Consider the following 17,522-nt stretch of genomic DNA (forward strand, 5'->3'; position numbering starts at 1 on the left):
ATAATTTGGGACTTCAACCCGGAAGTACTAGTTGTATCATGCAAAGGGCAACTTACTGGGTGTTTGTTAGTACTGTATGCCTGAGGAGGGGGCTCACTGAAAAGAGCAATGAAACGAGTTGCAATTATTAAAGTTTTTATTTTTCCTATACTTGAGTCTGTACTTTGACCCCGCAGCTACAGTCAGCCATATATACAGTACTGCTGATGATGGACTACTCCTATTCACGCCTATACACCAGCACTGAAGCTCATAAGAGGGTACCTGTCGCAGAAGGTTTTAGCTGGGAAACTCTTTCAACCTCATCTTGCATCATTTCCCTGTTTCCTTTTCTCACCTGAGGTATATGGAAAAGTCCTAGCAGATTGGCGACTGCGGTGGATATCCCAGAACCGGTGGCTCCCACCACAGCAATGGTAGAGGGCATGTGTTCTGAACAATTACAGAAGTCGTCTAGATTTAGGGAATCGATCTTGTTCTGAGCCACAAAGCTGAGTGTGGCCTCCAGGGCCTTGGACACCGTGTTACAAGTGTCAAAGATCCTGTACCCCAGGGTGATGTTGGGCAGGAGGGTGGTGGAGTTATTAATTTCCTCAATTGCGAATATCATGGCTTGTAACCAACGGAACCCGCGGAAGTTGTATCTGCAAGGAAGAAAGAAAATCAGATCGTGAGAAATGCGAGAAGTAAATATAAATATGACTTTAACGCATTCTGCCCATGAATGAGTTACGGCCCTGTGATCTGTGACACTTATAAGACTACACACAGAAACTGGCACCAAGTCACAGAACCAACACCCAGAGCATCAACGTTCATGACAATGTTCTGTATTGTTTCCAGCCAAGAAGGAAGCTCCGCCATTACCCACGCCTCGCAATGATTTCCTGATGGTTTTATTTCTGCCTCACAACAACAATACCGAGTGCAGTCACGATAGGGAACATTGGCCCAAGCCACTAAATATTAAATATTTATATTGAAAAAGAAGATCTATAGGGGTCTGATTTCCAATTTGTTGTTTTGTCACAGAAGCATGCTTCATATACAGTAAACAGAATTTGAACTACCACTTTAGGTGATGCTGTAGCCTCTCTCTACACTACTTGCAGTGGGGGGCAATATGGACTGAACCCCTCTAAGTGACGTGCAACAGGATCCCACCCTCAAGAGTGCTGCTTACACCTCTACAGACACAGTATATTAGGTGACCTCATCTTCACCATTTTACATAACTACAGTGTGGCCAACTCTGACCATACAGATTCGGTTAAAGGTATGTGTACCCCCCCTTCCCGATTTTAGCAAGATAATCAAAACATCAGGATCATCAAAACATCTAACTCTGGCCCACCATGTAATTCACAGTTTGAATTACATGTGGCCCGCCGACATTGCATTAGAATATAATATAGGTGGTCCAGACAGCCGCTCTGACCGCCCATATTACAATGTTGTAGGCCACAAGCAGTTTTTAGCCTAGGAGTATTAGAACGGTGCCCCAATTTTGGCAGCGCAGTGATGTCGCCACAGAAAAGGCTCTTGGGACAACCTGTCACCCCTGGACGGCCCTCCCCGAACACTCCCTATCCCTGGATATAGCCCCCCACACATCCATGAGAAGTAGGTGGCCTTATCTCCACAGTGGGACCGGCACTGTCAAGATGATGTTGGGCCAAAAAAGGGAGTCGGGTATGTTGGATTTCTAATGTCTGATCCTTTTGTTCTCTGGGAGATTTTTCTCCCCTGTGCCCATGCAAGTGTACGTGGGGATCAGGTGAAATAACCGATTGCCAGGCTTTAGACACGTGACCAATGATCAAGATGACACCATGGAGAAATTTTCTGCGTATAACACCAGCTGCCTTGGGGGAAAAAAATGTTTTATTCATAAGCACATTTCCCATTAATAGTCTATTTTGCCCTAAAGAGTTCCATAAATTACAATCACACAAAGTAACATCCAAGGGGAGGTATGTAAGGACTCTATGGACTGATGCTATTGTCCTGTACAGATACCACAACTACCCTGCAAAGTACATAGTCAGGATCACCCTAAATTTATGACACTCTCCTGCTTTCAGGATTTTGGGGGGTTACATATGAGAAAATGCTAATTAACTCTTTAGTGCCTCCAGATAGGTTCCTCAGTGTGTCAGGACACAGGAAGGGGAGGTTACCTTTGAGAACCTCCTGATACGTTCCTCAGTGTGTCAGGACACAGGAAGGGGAGGTTACCTCTGAGAACCTCCTAATAGGTTCCTCAGTGTGTCAGGACACAGGAAGGGGAGGTTACCTCTGAGAACCTCCTGATAGGTTCCTCAGTGTGTCAGGACACAGGAAGGGGAGGTTACCTCTGAGAACCTCCTGATAGGTTCCTCAGTGTGTCAGGACACAGGAAGGGGAGGTTACCTCTGAGAAGCCTCTGATAGGTTCCTCAGTGTGTCAGGACACAGGAAGGGGAGGTTACCTCTGAGAACCTCCTGATAGGTTCCTCAGTGTGTCAGGACACAGGAAGGGGAGGTTACCTCTGAGAACCTCCTGATAGGTTCCTCAGTGTGTCAGGACACAGGAAGGGGAGGTTACCTCTGAGAAGCCTCTGATAGGTTCCTCAGTGTGTCAGGACACAGGAAGGGGAGGTTACCTCTGAGAAGCCTCTGATAGGTTCCTCAGTGTGTCAGGACACAGGAAGGGGAGGTTACCTCTGAGAAGCTTCTGATAGGTTCCTCAGTGTGTCGGGGAACAGAAGGGGAGGTTACCTCTAAAAAACCCTGATACCTCTAAGAAGCTCCTGACTGGTACCGAAGCCCCTGATTGGCTCTTTAGGTTTTCGGTGCACAGAAAGGTGAAGCTACTTCTGAGCAGCTACTAACTAGCCACTCGCATGTCAACAAACTGCTCCGTGTGAATATCCATTTTGTCCTTTGTTTTTGCTTTTAATGAGAAGCGGATAATATTAGACAACACTGACTTCTCACACACTATACAGCTGGTGGAGCAGGAAGGTGAGGAAATGGAGGAATCCCCCAGACAGACAGGAAGGTAATAATCACAGTATGTTTTACTGCTGGGCCAGGCCTGACCTTTGGACAAAGATGGAGACTCAGGATATGAGAAGTAACAAGATGCTATGGGTCACATAATACAATACTCAAGTATATTCATATATATGGACTGATAACCGTCACTATTATCTGCTGGTAGCCTAGACCCTGAGGGCCCACATCCATACCTGGTACACTCCAGGGACTCCGGTCTGGACTCCAAGATCTCATCTTTAGAGTTCACTCCAAAATGAATGGGGAAGAGGCCTCCAAGTATGATGTCTCCCTTCTTCTGGGCTCTGGTGTTTGGTCCATAGGTGGACGTGTCCAGTACGAAGCTGAGCAGCAGTAGGCAGCGGATGTAGTGATTCATCCTTCTCCTTTGTGGTGTGCGGCTTCAGAAGAAGGATGGGGAGAACTTGTGGCATGAAGCACAATGTCAGGCTGAGGCTGTGAAGGATGATAACCGTTGTCCCTGCTATGGATTGTGGAGGCCCACGGCCTCATTTCTACAGTGGAAAAAGTGAAGGAGAGGCTGTCGCTGTAGTGGTAATGTCTCCGATGTGGTTTTTGCCATTGCAGTCCCCAGGTAACCTCAGCTTATTGTCATGTGAAAGCCATTTCCCTAAAAAAACAACAAATGCAAGAATTGATGTATGCAAGGCAGAAAAGGAGACATTTACAACAAACACTGAATACAGCAGCTTAGAGAGCAAAGTATACGGCTCACAATGTAATAAGGCAGAGCGATGGCCCAGGACAACCCGAGGTAGAAGAGGGGCAGAATACTGCACATCATATACTATCATCTGGCTGCTGATAACTTGCTTGGTGGTGATACATGATGATTCCGGAGATCCGATCCCCATATCCTAAAATAAGTAATGTATGTACACAGTGACCCCACCAGCAGAATAGTGAGTGCAGCTCTGGAGTATAGTACAGGATATAACTTAGGATCAGTACAGGATCAGTAATATATGTACAGTGACCCACCATCAGAATAGTTAGTGCCCAAGGCACGGACCTGCAGATTATAGGAAAGTGACCAGTTCCCTGGAAGTTACGTGACCTGGGTGCGATACTTTGCTGAGGTCACATGTTTCTGCATGACTCCTATTGTGTAAGTGGTAGATAATTTACATTACACCAGGGAGGCTGAACATGTTCCCTGTAGCTTCCACAATCCTGTAAGGAAGGAGTATGAGTTGTAATCCAGAGAGACCAGAATCCTGCAGCCTTCTGCTATGTATATATTTCAATGTTTGTGCAACATGCAGCATTTCAAAGGCCTTGCAGCAGAGCTAAGTTTTCTTCCCCATAGGACTATTATATTCAATTTACCTTCTGGAAGAGATGTCTGTGGCCTCATCAGGCTCAACAGCCAAATTATATATAGCATTGATCAATCACAGAATCCCTGCCTGACTTCAATAATGTGAGCTTCTATGGCAGCCACAAAGCTCCGGAGCCATTAATGTCATTGCCAGTAACTGAGTAATTGTTTTGTCTTGGCTCTGGGCACAGTGAAGAAGGCCCAGCTCATACGTCCAATCCCATCATCATTTATGTATATATAATAGTCACAAAAATGGGTGAGATCTCTGGCTTCAGACATATATAAAAAGGACAAGACTGTATTTTCTATTGAGCCTATGAAATGATAAGGTTGTGGCTGGGACCTGCTGGGAGAACGGTTAGAGAGCTGCACCATTGACACCCGGGCTCCTGAAAGGACCATACATCCTAAAGTCCTGGGGTCTTTTGTCGTCAAACCATGAAGATCTTTTTTTTTTTTGTCCCAGAGAATCCCCTTAAAAAGCCCCTTTAAATCTAGGGATTTCTCTGCATTTCTGCTATTTGGCCTGTCTCTTCCCAACTCGAATGATTCATAACAGAGGACAAGAGGTTGTGTTCAACATACTGTAAATGTCGTTAAGATATGGGTTTGTATCCTTCCTACCTACAGTATCTGGTGGAATAGCTCATGAATCATGCAGCTCCATTGTAACTAATGGAGTCTTATCCTGTTATTGCATCTGGGGCATCTCTCTGTAGTTAAACACTTCGTATCCAACTTCCAGGTCATTGACTGTTGTGTCTTTGAGATGGAGATATCCCTAGACTATTGACTCCATCTGTCCCATAGCGATATTGACTCTCTGCGGTCTCCCGGGTGAGCAGACACTTCTCTGTCTGGAGATGGTATGAGCTCTGTACACTGCTCGCATCTTATCTACCATTACTTAAAGTCTTCAGCTTTTACCACTAAAGTGCAGAGATGTATCTGGGGCAGAGATCTTGTTGGCTGCCCTAGCCCTGTTTCTAAATTCCCTGGCAGAGGGGCTTCTTGGTGTCTTTCTGATATTCCGTTCTTGGGGTCAGATGTCCTGCCAACAAGCCCTTCCTATGACTACATCCCTAAGTAAAGGCCATATTACACCAATGATTATTGGCCATACTTGGCCAATTGCCGGCCGGCCCACTCGATAACCATTTGGTATTATAGCTCATGTTCAAAGACCACAATCAGCTAACATGCATAATCGTGGTCATTCAACAGTCTGCTGTGCGTCACTCCATGTAATAGGACCACCACTGACTTCAATGGGCTGCCCCTTCTGCATGTTCTCTCTGCATGCAATAGCACAGACAGTGAATGAGGAATGAGGAGGAAGCCTCCTCCTCAACATTCTGCCGTGTAATACGGCCTTTAGAGTTTTACAGAAATCCCACCAGTACATGAAATAGGTTGATGATCAAGACTGGGCCCAATAAAACATCAAGATGCCCAAAACCAACCTTCTACATACTGTATACAACTACTCCAAACATCCATCTACAGCCATAACAGATATTATATGTTGGGCAAGTGTGGACCACATATGAAACTTTACCCCTCCCTCTACCCAATTCCCAGTTAGAAGGTCCATGTTCCTGTATGATCATTACAAGACCAGTTCACCCTCTTTCTTGGTATGTACACTACCTATAAGAACAGAGGATAGGCCATCCCAGCATAGTGACAGCCATCCCCTTCATGGGCAGGATAACAGCTACTTACTATGAGCTCTTTCTATGGCTCTACTTGCTTTGCCGAGATATTGTAGAACCAAAACTCTCCAAATCATCTGGGAGGTAAAGGGTGAACTGTCTATAAATACATGGGAAGCATTTGTACCATTTGTCTCCATTAGAAATTCATTAGATAGAGGAGCGGTGCACTGAACGTTGTTTGGAGAAGGTAATGGGGACGGGGAATCATTTCTAGCCCCACAGCTCGCATTAGAATTGCATCGTAGATATGTCGAGAAGCCGCTCGGATTGAGTTTCATAGGCGACTCCTTTCATTATAAAACAATTTCAGCTAAAAAATCTCACATAATTGATGGTTAATGAGTTCATCGCCAAAAAGAGCTGGTAATGTGAAGTGCCTCAGTTGCATTGATTTACGGGGCCAGATTGATGGGCACTCTGAGCGGAGATTTCTCCTATAAAATTCACGGAACAAACAAACATCAGCAGCGATAAATTATTCAGAGGGCATCAAGAACAAACAAAGCCTCTGCGGGTGCCCTCGTACACCCCTCCAAATCACATTAGTGTCTTCCTGCTGCGGCCGCTAAGTTATCCTCTTCAGAGATAAGTAAACAGTGATGTCTGAGCTCCCCACCTCCATCAAGACACCAGGTGGATGCTGCTAAATACTTAGAATATGTGGGGCTGCTGACCCCAACTCGGGCACCATGACCCAGGTACTACCAAAACCTCTGCACCCTACAAACTGCATCGCTGACTGGTGGATACTGTTTAATTGCACTTTATGCACACACTGTATCCTCCCCATCAACTCAAGTCAACAGCTGATCACCAATTTACACATAGAATTAATCTTTATAAAAAGTTGACTTACCAATAAAGGTCACATGACCTGGCGGTGCAAGTCCTCAAGAAATCGAGAAAAGCTTTTCCTGTTGAGGTATATGTGTGTAGAGTAATTACTGAATACACTGGTGTCTGTGGAACAACCATGTTGGGAGAGAGAGACAGCCTGCTACAAGAGCTGCTGTACAGAGCAGGACAGCCAGTTATAAGAGCTGCCCTATAGAGATAAGACAGTACGCTACAAGAACTGCTCTACAGAGAGGATACAGCCTGCTACAAGAGCTACTCTACAGAGAGGAGACAGCCTGCTAAATGTGCTGCACTACAAAGAGAGGACAGCCTACTACAAGAGGAGCTCTACAGAGAGGAGACAGCCTGCTACATGTGCTGCTCTACAGAGAGAGGACAGCCTACTACAAGAGTGGCTCTACAGAGAGGAGACAGCCTGCTACATGTGCTGCTCTACATAGAGAGGACAGCCTACTACAAGAGGAGCTCTACAGAGAGGAGACAGCCTGCTACAAGAGCTACTCTACAGAGAGGAGACAGCCTGTTACAAGAGCTGCTCTACAGAGAGGAGACAGCCTGCTACATGTACTGCTCTACAGAGAGAGGACAGCCTACTACAAGAGGGGCTCTACAGAGAGGAGACAGCCTGCTACATGTGCTGCTCTACAGAGAGAGGACAGCCTACTACAAGAGCTGCTCTACAGAGAGGAGACAGCCTGCTACATGTGCTCTACAGAGAGAGGACAGCCTACTACAAGAGTGGCTCTACAGAGAGGAGACAGCCAGCTACATGTGCTGCTCTACAGAGGGGGGACAGCCTGTTACAAGCGCGGACAACAGAGAGGATACAGTCTGCTACAAAAGTTGCTCTACAGAGAGGAGACAGCCTGCTACATGTGCTCTACAGAGAGTCGGCAGCCTGCTATAAAAGTTGCTCTACAGAGAGTCGGCAGCCTGCTATAAGAGTTGCTCTACAGAGAGGAGACAGCCTGATACAAGACCTGCCCTACAGAGGGAAGACAGTTTGCTACATGTGTTGCTCTACAGAAGGACTACAGTCTGCTACATGTGCTGCTCTATAGAGGGAAAACAGTCTGCTACATGTGCTGCTGTACAGAGAGGGAGAAACCCTGCTACATGTGCTGCTCTACAGAGAGGGAGACAGTCTGCTACATGTGCTGCTCTATAGAGAGGAAGACAGCCTGCTACATGTGCTGCTCTACAGAGAGGAGACAGTCTGCTACATGTGCTGCTCTATAGAGAGGAAGACAGCCTGCTACATGTGCTGCTCTACAGAGAGGAGACAGTCTGCTACATGTGCTGCTCTATAGAGAGGAAGACAGCCTGCTACATGTGCTGCTCTACAGAGAGGAGACAGCCTGCTATAAGAGTTGCTCTACAAAGAGGAGACAGCCTGATACAAGACCTGCCCTACAGAGGGAAGACAGTTTGCTACATGTGTTGCTCTACAGAAGGACTACAGTCTGCTACATGTGCTGCTCTATAGAGGGAAAACAGTCTGCTACATGTGCTGCTGTACAGAGAGGGAGAAACCCTGCTGCATGTGCTGCTCTGCAGAGGGAGACAGCCTGTTCAAGAGCTGCTGTACAGAGAGGGAGACAGTCTGCTACATGTGCTGCTCTATAGAGAGGAACTCTTAAAATAGACAGTCTGCTATATGAGCGGCATAGTGAGAGAAGATTGAAAAAGGTCAAGTATTCATCAAATTCAACCTACAGAAACCCTAATAAATAGAAACCCCAAGCAGCTAGGACAGGTAACTGATTAAGGAAACAACTACTGTAACTTGGAGGGAAATATAGACATCAGATACAGCAGCTGTACTTCTAGAGACTGTTCCAGTAAGCCAGGATATAACCTTCTGCACTCCACATTGCACTGCAAGTATTACAGAGACTGTTTATATTCATCTATTGATCTCTTGCAGAGCATTGTGGTTTCATGGTTACAGAATGTCTCTACATTCACTTCAACACAGAAGTAAACACAAAAACTGCCTAAAGGTCCCAATACACCTTATACTTTTCATGGCCATACGTGCCGGTCCTGGAGTGTCCAGCTGTTAGTGTAAGGTGTATGGGGGGGGGGGGGGGGGGTCTCTCGACTGACCTCCAACAAATAATGTTGGTGGACATAGGGCTCGAATATCATGGATAATCACCATCCAACTCCCTTGTTCTTGCATACTTGGAGAGATAAGTCGCTGTCAGAGCTCTCTGGCTCTGGCTTACCCCTCTACTCAGAGAACACAGGAAAACCTGCCCATGCCGAACATTCTTGTGCATGGGGGAGATGGGTGCGGGACGGGAGAGATAACTCATGGCGGATGTCCGTCCGTCAGTTATAGAAGGTGTGTGCCCATTGTAAGTCTGTTTGTGGCCCATTCACAAGCCGACAGCAAACTCGGATGTATGGGCACAATAACTCCAAGATACATAATACTTCAGGTTCCCAGCATCTGTTTTCCAGCTACCAAAAGAATAAAGAAGTCATGTGGCTGAGGAATCTCTCTAAATGCCTCTGGAGGTACTATGGATGTGCAAGGGTTAATACTGTTCTTAATTGCAACAACAAATCTGTCACATCTAAGAAAGTATGGAACCTTAGTCACATGACCATGAACAAGGTCTAGATAACTGGGAGAAGTGTGGTTTAATGGAGTCTCCCATTTTTAACCCTTTTTATCCCGAGTTAGAACCAATCACTGAAAAATTTAACTCTCTCCCCAGTGGCTCTTTCTAGTTAGTTTTTGTTAATCCAGGGAGTAAGTATCCACGAAAACCTAAATCTTGTTTACACCACCTAATGCCCACTAGTGTCGACTGATCTGTCCTATGATGGTGACACAAGGCCCCAGACCTTGTTACCTGGGATAAGCGGCATGCTGATGATTTCCTAACAACCACGCTGAGAGATAGAGTTCACAGGCCTTAGCAACTTTGCTCTATCCGGATCAGTTCCTAGCTTACTGCTGTCTGTGGATACTGTCTCTGACTTGTCCTCTCCTGAAAGGGGTCTAACACTGCATAGTGTCGTGAATAAGTAACTGAAGAGAAGCTGTAGGTTGCATCTTGTCTCTGAGGAGTCTAGTTACAAAAGCCTCTCTGGACTTGTTCAGCTGTCCCTGACAGGGGACCTGGCATAAGTCAGGGCCCAGCTTGACTGCATCAGGGAGTGTACTGACTTGTTTGGGGGTAGGGGACCACTGTAGAGAGCTGTCTAGCTTGTGTCCTTCCTCTACAATGTCCGACACAAAAAACACTTTCTCTTCCCATGTGACTTCCTTCCTCAGCGTATCTAAGGTGCGCTGTGAGTGGGTGAAGAGTGCAATTGAAGAAGTAAAGAGAGAGATAATAGGAGAGAAGAAGAGATGATTCCTATAGGTTCACAGATCCATTTATTTGACACACAAATAAACAATAACCCTTTACATACTTCAGCCGTGCAGCATCTAAGTACATACATCTAATACAGCGACATCTAGTGGCGAAACTTTATCACTACCTTCATCACCACATGTATACAATAAGTACAAGCTTTTAGGAAGGGTGTAACCAATAGCAACACCCGTGGTCGGACACCACAGAAGGTGTGTGTGCCTGGGATGCAGAGGTCACTTACCCTCCTCCTTAGTGCTGGTCCCCCTTTGTTAGTCAGGGTAAACACCGCTCTGGAGTATCCTTTGGAGCACTGCCGTCTCATCCTGCCCACCTCCTCCATTGATTATCATTAGAATGGGCAGGCCGGATAATGTGGCAGTGCTCCTAAGGGTGCACCGGAGCAGAGTTTACCTCAACAAACAGCCCGGGACCGGCGCCGAGGAAGAAGATAAGGCACATTATAGGGGGCTATCAGCAGGTTAGATTCGTCTAACCTGCTGATATTTCCTCTTTAATATGAGACAGATCTAGGTAGAAATAGAGTTGATTATGGCACTGTGCAGAGCTCTTCAAGGTTTTACCCAATACTGTCTCACTAGTCCACACTAAGAGGGTAAATCAACTCCTGTCCCTGCTCAGAGAGGGTGAATCCTCTAGATGCAAGAGAGTATAGCGGTACAAGGACTCTTCTGCAAACACTTAACTCTTTGTGAGCTGCCAGCCAGAGTAGTGCTGTGTGGCTGTCACATCACAACTGTCGTCAGTGTGCGTTCAGCTAGACCAGTGCTTCCCAACCTTTTCCACCTCGGGGCACACCTTGGAAAAAAAAATTTCCTTGGGGCACCCCTACTAAATAATGTTCTACAAAATAAGAAAACCGTCATACAGTGACTCACAGGTGACGTCTTCTTTGATCTGAGGCGTCACTTTCCCTTTTCCTCTCCATCCGGCCCAGTCCTCCATGATGATTTCTTCCAGCTACTTTTCATCTCTTCAGAACCTGCGAGACAAACAATTTAGGCTCCGCACATTTCTAGCAACTTCCTTCCCTTTCTCCCTCCGGTCAGCACCCAAAGTAACTGCGCTGTCTGGTGTTATGTGCAGTAAAGCGAGTAGGAATGTGGGATGCCCCCTGTATGTAGGATCCCCTGCTGTGCCCCCTGTATGTAGGATCCCCTGCTGTGCCCCCGTGAGCTAATAATGCCCCCAGAGGTGCCCCCATATACTAATAATGCCCCCAGAGGTGCCCCCATGAACTAATAATGCCCCCAGAGGTGCCCCCATGAGCTAATGGTTCCCCCATGAGCTAATAATGCCCCCAGAGGTGCCCCCATATACTAATAATGCCCCCAGAGGTGCCCCCATATACTAATAATGCCCCCAGAGGTATCCCCATATACTAATAATGCCCCCGGAGGTGCCCCCATAAGCTAATGCCCCCAGAGGTGCCCCCATATACTAATAATGCCCCAGGGGTGGCCCCCATATACTAATAATGCCCCCAGAGGTGCCCCCATATATTAATAATGCCCCAGGGGTGGCCTCCATATACTAATAATTCCCCCAGAGGTGCCCCCATGAGCTAATAATGCCCCCAGAGGTGCCCCCATATACTAAAAAATGCCCCCAGAGGTGCCCCCATGAACTAATAATGCCCCCAGAGGTGCCCCCATGTACTAATAATGCCCCCTGCTCTGCCCCTAAAAAAAAAAAAAAAAACATCCTACTCACCTAATCCGCGCTGTGGCTGCAGGTAGCAACTCTCCTCCTCCTCTTTGGGCTCCATCTTGCGAGCCGCGGGGACGGGACTTCCGGCAGGCATGATGACGTCACATCAGCACGCCTGCCGGAGAGGTCACGTCCCGGCGTCCCATAGGCTGCTGGTATGAAGTGCCGGCAGCCTATGGGAGGGAATGTAGGTGCAGGATGTTGACACTTCCTGCTCCTATATTCTGCTTACTTTAATGTTCCGCCCGCTCATAGTGCGGGCGAAACATGAAAGTGATCAGTGCATCCCGAGAAGCTGTGCGGCCGCAGCTTCTCGGGATGCTTAAAGAGACAGCGCACATTTCCCACCGGGATCCCGCGGGACCCCTGGCAGGTTCCCCCGGCACACCAGTGTGCCGCGGCACCCCGGTTGGGAAATGCTGAGCTAGAGGGTATTCAACTGCACCAAACCGTAAGTAATGTTTTCACTTAAACAGCAAATAGTCAATCTGCAGTGGCCCTCTACGATGGAGTTGGACGTATTTGGACTGTACATAACATCACTGGCAACTCACAACTGCATAAGGATCAAGTACTAAACTAACTGTGACCAGATTACAACCGTCTATGCCAAGTCATGTAACTTTACAACCATGCGCTATAAGAAAAGGTACTGTCTGGTTTTCTTAGACTAAGGGTGCCTTTACACGGAGAGATTTATCTGACAGATTTTTGAAACCAAAGCCAGGAATGGATTTGAAAGAGGAGAAATCTCAGTCTTTCCTTTATGACCTCTTCTCTGTTTATAGTCTGTTCCTGGCTTTGGCTTCAATGATCTGTCAGATAAATCTCTCTGTGTAAAAGCACCCTAAGAGTAAAGTTTACCTAAGAGACAACTAGCCTCTGCTGCCCTAACTACTCCACCTCTCCTCCTTAGGGTTAAAACAGTACTATGGGGGACCTGTTCCAATAAACTTTTTATTCCTCCTCCACAGTTTTGGAAAGTTCTGCTAAACATGTACTGTATGTAACAACCACAGTGCCACGAAAACAGTGATAACCACAGCTCCTCCATAACATCTACATCTACAGCTCCTCCATAACATCTACATCTACAGCTCCTCCATAACTTCTACATCTACAGCTCCTCCATAACATCTACATCTACATCTCCTCCATAACATCTACATCTAAAGCTCCTCCATAACATCTTCATCTCCTCCATAACATCTACATCTACATCTCCTCCATAACATCTACATCTCCTCCATAACATCTACATCTCCTCCATAACATCTACATCTCCTCCATAACATCTACAGCTCCTCCATAACATCTACATCTCCTCCATAACATCTACAGCTCCTCCATAACATCTACATCTCCTCCATAACATCTACAGCTCCTCCATAACATCTACATCTACATCTCCTCCATAACATCTACAGCTCCTCCATAACATCTACATCTCCTCCATAACATCTACAGCTCCTCCATAACATCTACATCTCCTCCATAACATCTACAGCTCCTCCATAACATCTACATCTACATCTCCTCCATAACATCTACAGCTCCTCCATAACATCTACAGCTCCTCCATAACATCTACATCTACAGCTCCTCCATAACATCTACATCTACAGCTCCTCCATAACATCTACATCTCCTCCATAACATCTACATCTACAGCTCCTCCATAACATCTACATCTCCTCCATAACATCTACAGCTCCTCCATAACATCTACAGCTCCTCCATAACATCTACATCTACAGCTCCTCCATAACATCTACATCTCCTCCATAACATCTACATCTACAGCTCCTCCATAACATCTACATCTACATCTCCTCCATAACATCTACAGCTCCTCCATAACATCTACATCTCCTCCATAACATCTACAGCTCCTCCATAACATCTACATCTCCTCCATAACATCTACAGCTCCTCCATAACATCTACATCTACATCTCCTCCATAACATCTACAGCTCCTCCATAACATCTACAGCTCCTCCATAACATCTACATCTACAGCTCCTCCATAACATCTACATCTACAGCTCCTCCATAACATCTACATCTCCTCCATAACATCTACATCTACAGCTCCTCCATAACATCTACATCTCCTCCATAACATCTACAGCTCCTCCATAACATCTACAGCTCCTCCATAACATCTACATCTACAGCTCCTCCATAACATCTACATCTCCTCCATAACATCTACATCTACAGCTCCTCCATAACATCTACAGCTCCTCCATAACATCTACAGCTCCTCCATAACATCTACATCTCCTCCATAACATCTACAGCTCCTCCATAACATCTACATCTCCTCCATAACATCTACATCTTCAGCTCCTCCATAACATCTACAGCTCCTCCATAACATCTACATCTCCTCCATAACATCTACATCTACATCTCCACCATAACATCTACATCTACATCTCCTCCATAACATCTACAGCTCCTCCATAACATCTACATCTACTCCATAACATCTACAGCTCCTCCATAACATCTACATCTACAGCTCCTCCATAACATCTACATCTCCTCCATAACATCTACATCTACAGCTCCTCCATAACATCTACATCTACTCCATAACATCTACAGCTCCTCCATAACATCTACAGCTCCTCCATAACATCTACATCTACATCTCCTCCATAACATCTACAGCTCCTCCATAACATCTACAGCTCCTCCATAACATCTACAGCTCCTCCATAACATCTACATCTCCTCCATAACATCTACATCTCCTCCATAACATCTACATCTACATCTCCTCCATAACATCTACAGCTCCTCCATAACATCTACAGCTCCTCCATAACATCTACAGCTCCTCCATAACATCTACATCTCCTCCATAACATCTACAGCTCCTCCATAACATCTACATCTACATCTCCTCCATAACATCTACATCTTCTCCATAACATCTACATCTCCTCCATAACAACTACATCTTTTCCATAACATTTACATCTACATCTCCTCCATAACATCTACATCTCCTCCATAACATCTTCATCTCCTCCATAACATCTACATCTACAGCTCCTCCATAACATTTACATCTACATCTCCTCCATAACATCTACATCTTCTCCATAACAACTACATCTTTTCCATAACATCTACATCTACATCTCCTCCATAACATCTACATCTCCTCCATAACATCTACATCTCCTCCATAACATCTACATCTACAGCTCCTCCATAACATCTACATCTCCAGCTCCTCCATAACATCTACATCTACAGCTCCTCCATAACATCTCCAGCTTATCCATAACATCTCCAGCTCCTCCATAACATTTACATCTCCTCCATAACATCTACATCTACAGCTCCTCCATAACATCTACATCTCCTCCATAACATCTACATCTACAGCTCCTCCATAACATCTACATCTCCTCCATAACATCTACATCTACAGCTCCTCCATAACATCTACATCTACATCTCCTCCATAACATCTACATCTACAGCTCCTCCATAACATCTACATCTCCTCCATAACATCTACATCTACAGCTCCTCCATAACATCTACATCTACAGCTCCTCCATAACATCTACATCTCCTCCATAACATCTACATCTCCTCCATAACATCTACAGCTCCTCCATAACATCTACAGCTCCTCCATAACATCTACAGCTCCTCCATAACATCTACATCTACAGCTCCTCCATAACATCTACATCTCCTCCATAACATCTACATCTACATCTCCTCCATAACATCTACAGCTCCTCCATAACATCTACAGCTCCTCCATAACATCTACATCTCCTCCATAACATCTACAGCTCCTCCATAACATCTACAGCTCCTCCATAACATCTACAGCTCCTCCATAACATCTACAGCTCCTCCTTAACATCTACAGCTCCTCCATAACATCTACATCTACAGCTCCTCCATAACATCTACATCTCCTCCATAACATCTACATCTACAGCTCCTCCATAACATCTACATCTCCTCCATAACATCTACACCTACAGCTCCTCCATAACATCTACATCTCCTCCATAACATCTACACCTACAGCTCCTCCATAACATCTACATCTACAGCTCCTCCATAACATCTACAGCTCCTCCATAACATCTACATCTACAGCTCCTCCATAACATCTACAGCTCCTCCATAACATCTACATCTACAGCTCCTCCATAACATCTACAGCTCCTCCATAAGATCTAAATCTACAGCTCCTCCATAACACCTACAGCTCCTCCATAACATCTACAGCTCCTCCATAACATCTACATCTACAGCTCTTCCATAACATCTACAGCTCCTCCATAACATCTACATCTCCTCCATAACATCTACATCTACATCTCCTCCATAACATCTACAGCTCCTCCATAACATCTACATCTCCTCCATAACATCTACATCTACATCTCCTCCATAACATCTACAGCTCCTCCATAACATCTACAGCTCCTCCATAACATCTACATCTCCTCCATAACATCTACAGCTCCTCCATAACATCTACAGCTCCTCCATAACATCTACAGCTCCTCCATAACATCTACAGCTCCTCCTTAACATCTACAGCTCCTCCATAACATCTACATCTACAGCTCCTCCATAACATCTACATCTCCTCCATAACATCTACATCTACAGCTCCTCCATAACATCTACATCTCCTCCATAACATCTACACCTACAGCTCCTCCATAACATCTACATCTCCTCCATAACATCTACACCTACAGCTCCTCCATAACATCTACATCTACAGCTCCTCCATAACATCTACAGCTCCTCCATAACATCTACATCTACAGCTCCTCCATAACATCTACAGCTCCTCCATAACATCTACATCTACAGCTCCTCCATAACATCTACATCTCCTCCATAACATCTACATCTCCTCCATAACATCTACATCTCCTCCATAACATCTACATCTACAGCTCCTCCATAACATCTACATCTCCTCCATAACATCTACAGCTCCTCCATAACATCTACAGCTCCTCCATAAGATCTAAATCTACAGCTCCTCCATAACATCTACATCTCCTCCATAACATCTACAGCTCCTCCATAACATCTACATCTACAGCTCTTCCATAACATCTACAGCTCCTCCATAACATCTACATCTCCTCCATAACATCTACATCTACATCTCCTCCATAACATCTACAGCTCCTCCATAACATCTACATCTCCTCCATAACATCTACATCTACATCTCCTCCATAACATCTACAGCTCTTCCATAACATCTCCAGCTCCTCCGTAACACCTACAGCTAGTGGAAAATGATCCAAATTTGCATTCGGTTTTACTTAATCCTTTCTAATCTTTGTGTGTCTCCTAACTGGATGTCTCCATGGTAACAGACAACAAATAATGCGTAGTCTGATCCTGATGTCACATTCCTTTTTGTACGCCCTCCT

General features: G+C 45.5%; 1 protein-coding gene across 5 annotated transcripts in view; it reads right to left on the minus strand.

Moving 5' to 3' along the window:
* CASR (calcium sensing receptor) overlaps positions 1-17,522 on the minus strand; it is a 70,991-nt gene that overhangs the window by 30,815 nt on the left and 22,654 nt on the right. For 4 of the 5 annotated variants that reach the window (XM_069945212.1, XM_069945211.1, XM_069945213.1 and 1 more), the window contains 2 exons: positions 3,233-3,669; positions 338-644 (listed from right to left, as the gene is read on the minus strand). In XM_069945212.1, the coding sequence (XP_069801313.1) occupies positions 338-644; positions 3,233-3,417 (492 nt within the window). In that variant the 5' untranslated portion in view covers positions 3,418-3,669. Of the gene's footprint in view, positions 1-337; positions 645-3,232; positions 3,670-11,235; positions 11,267-17,522 lie in introns of those variants that run through there. The other variant, XM_069945216.1, reaches the window with a different exon arrangement.

This window comes from Dendropsophus ebraccatus, chromosome 11 (genome assembly GCF_027789765.1).
Source record: "Dendropsophus ebraccatus isolate aDenEbr1 chromosome 11, aDenEbr1.pat, whole genome shotgun sequence".
NCBI lineage: Eukaryota > Metazoa > Chordata > Amphibia > Anura > Hylidae > Dendropsophus > Dendropsophus ebraccatus.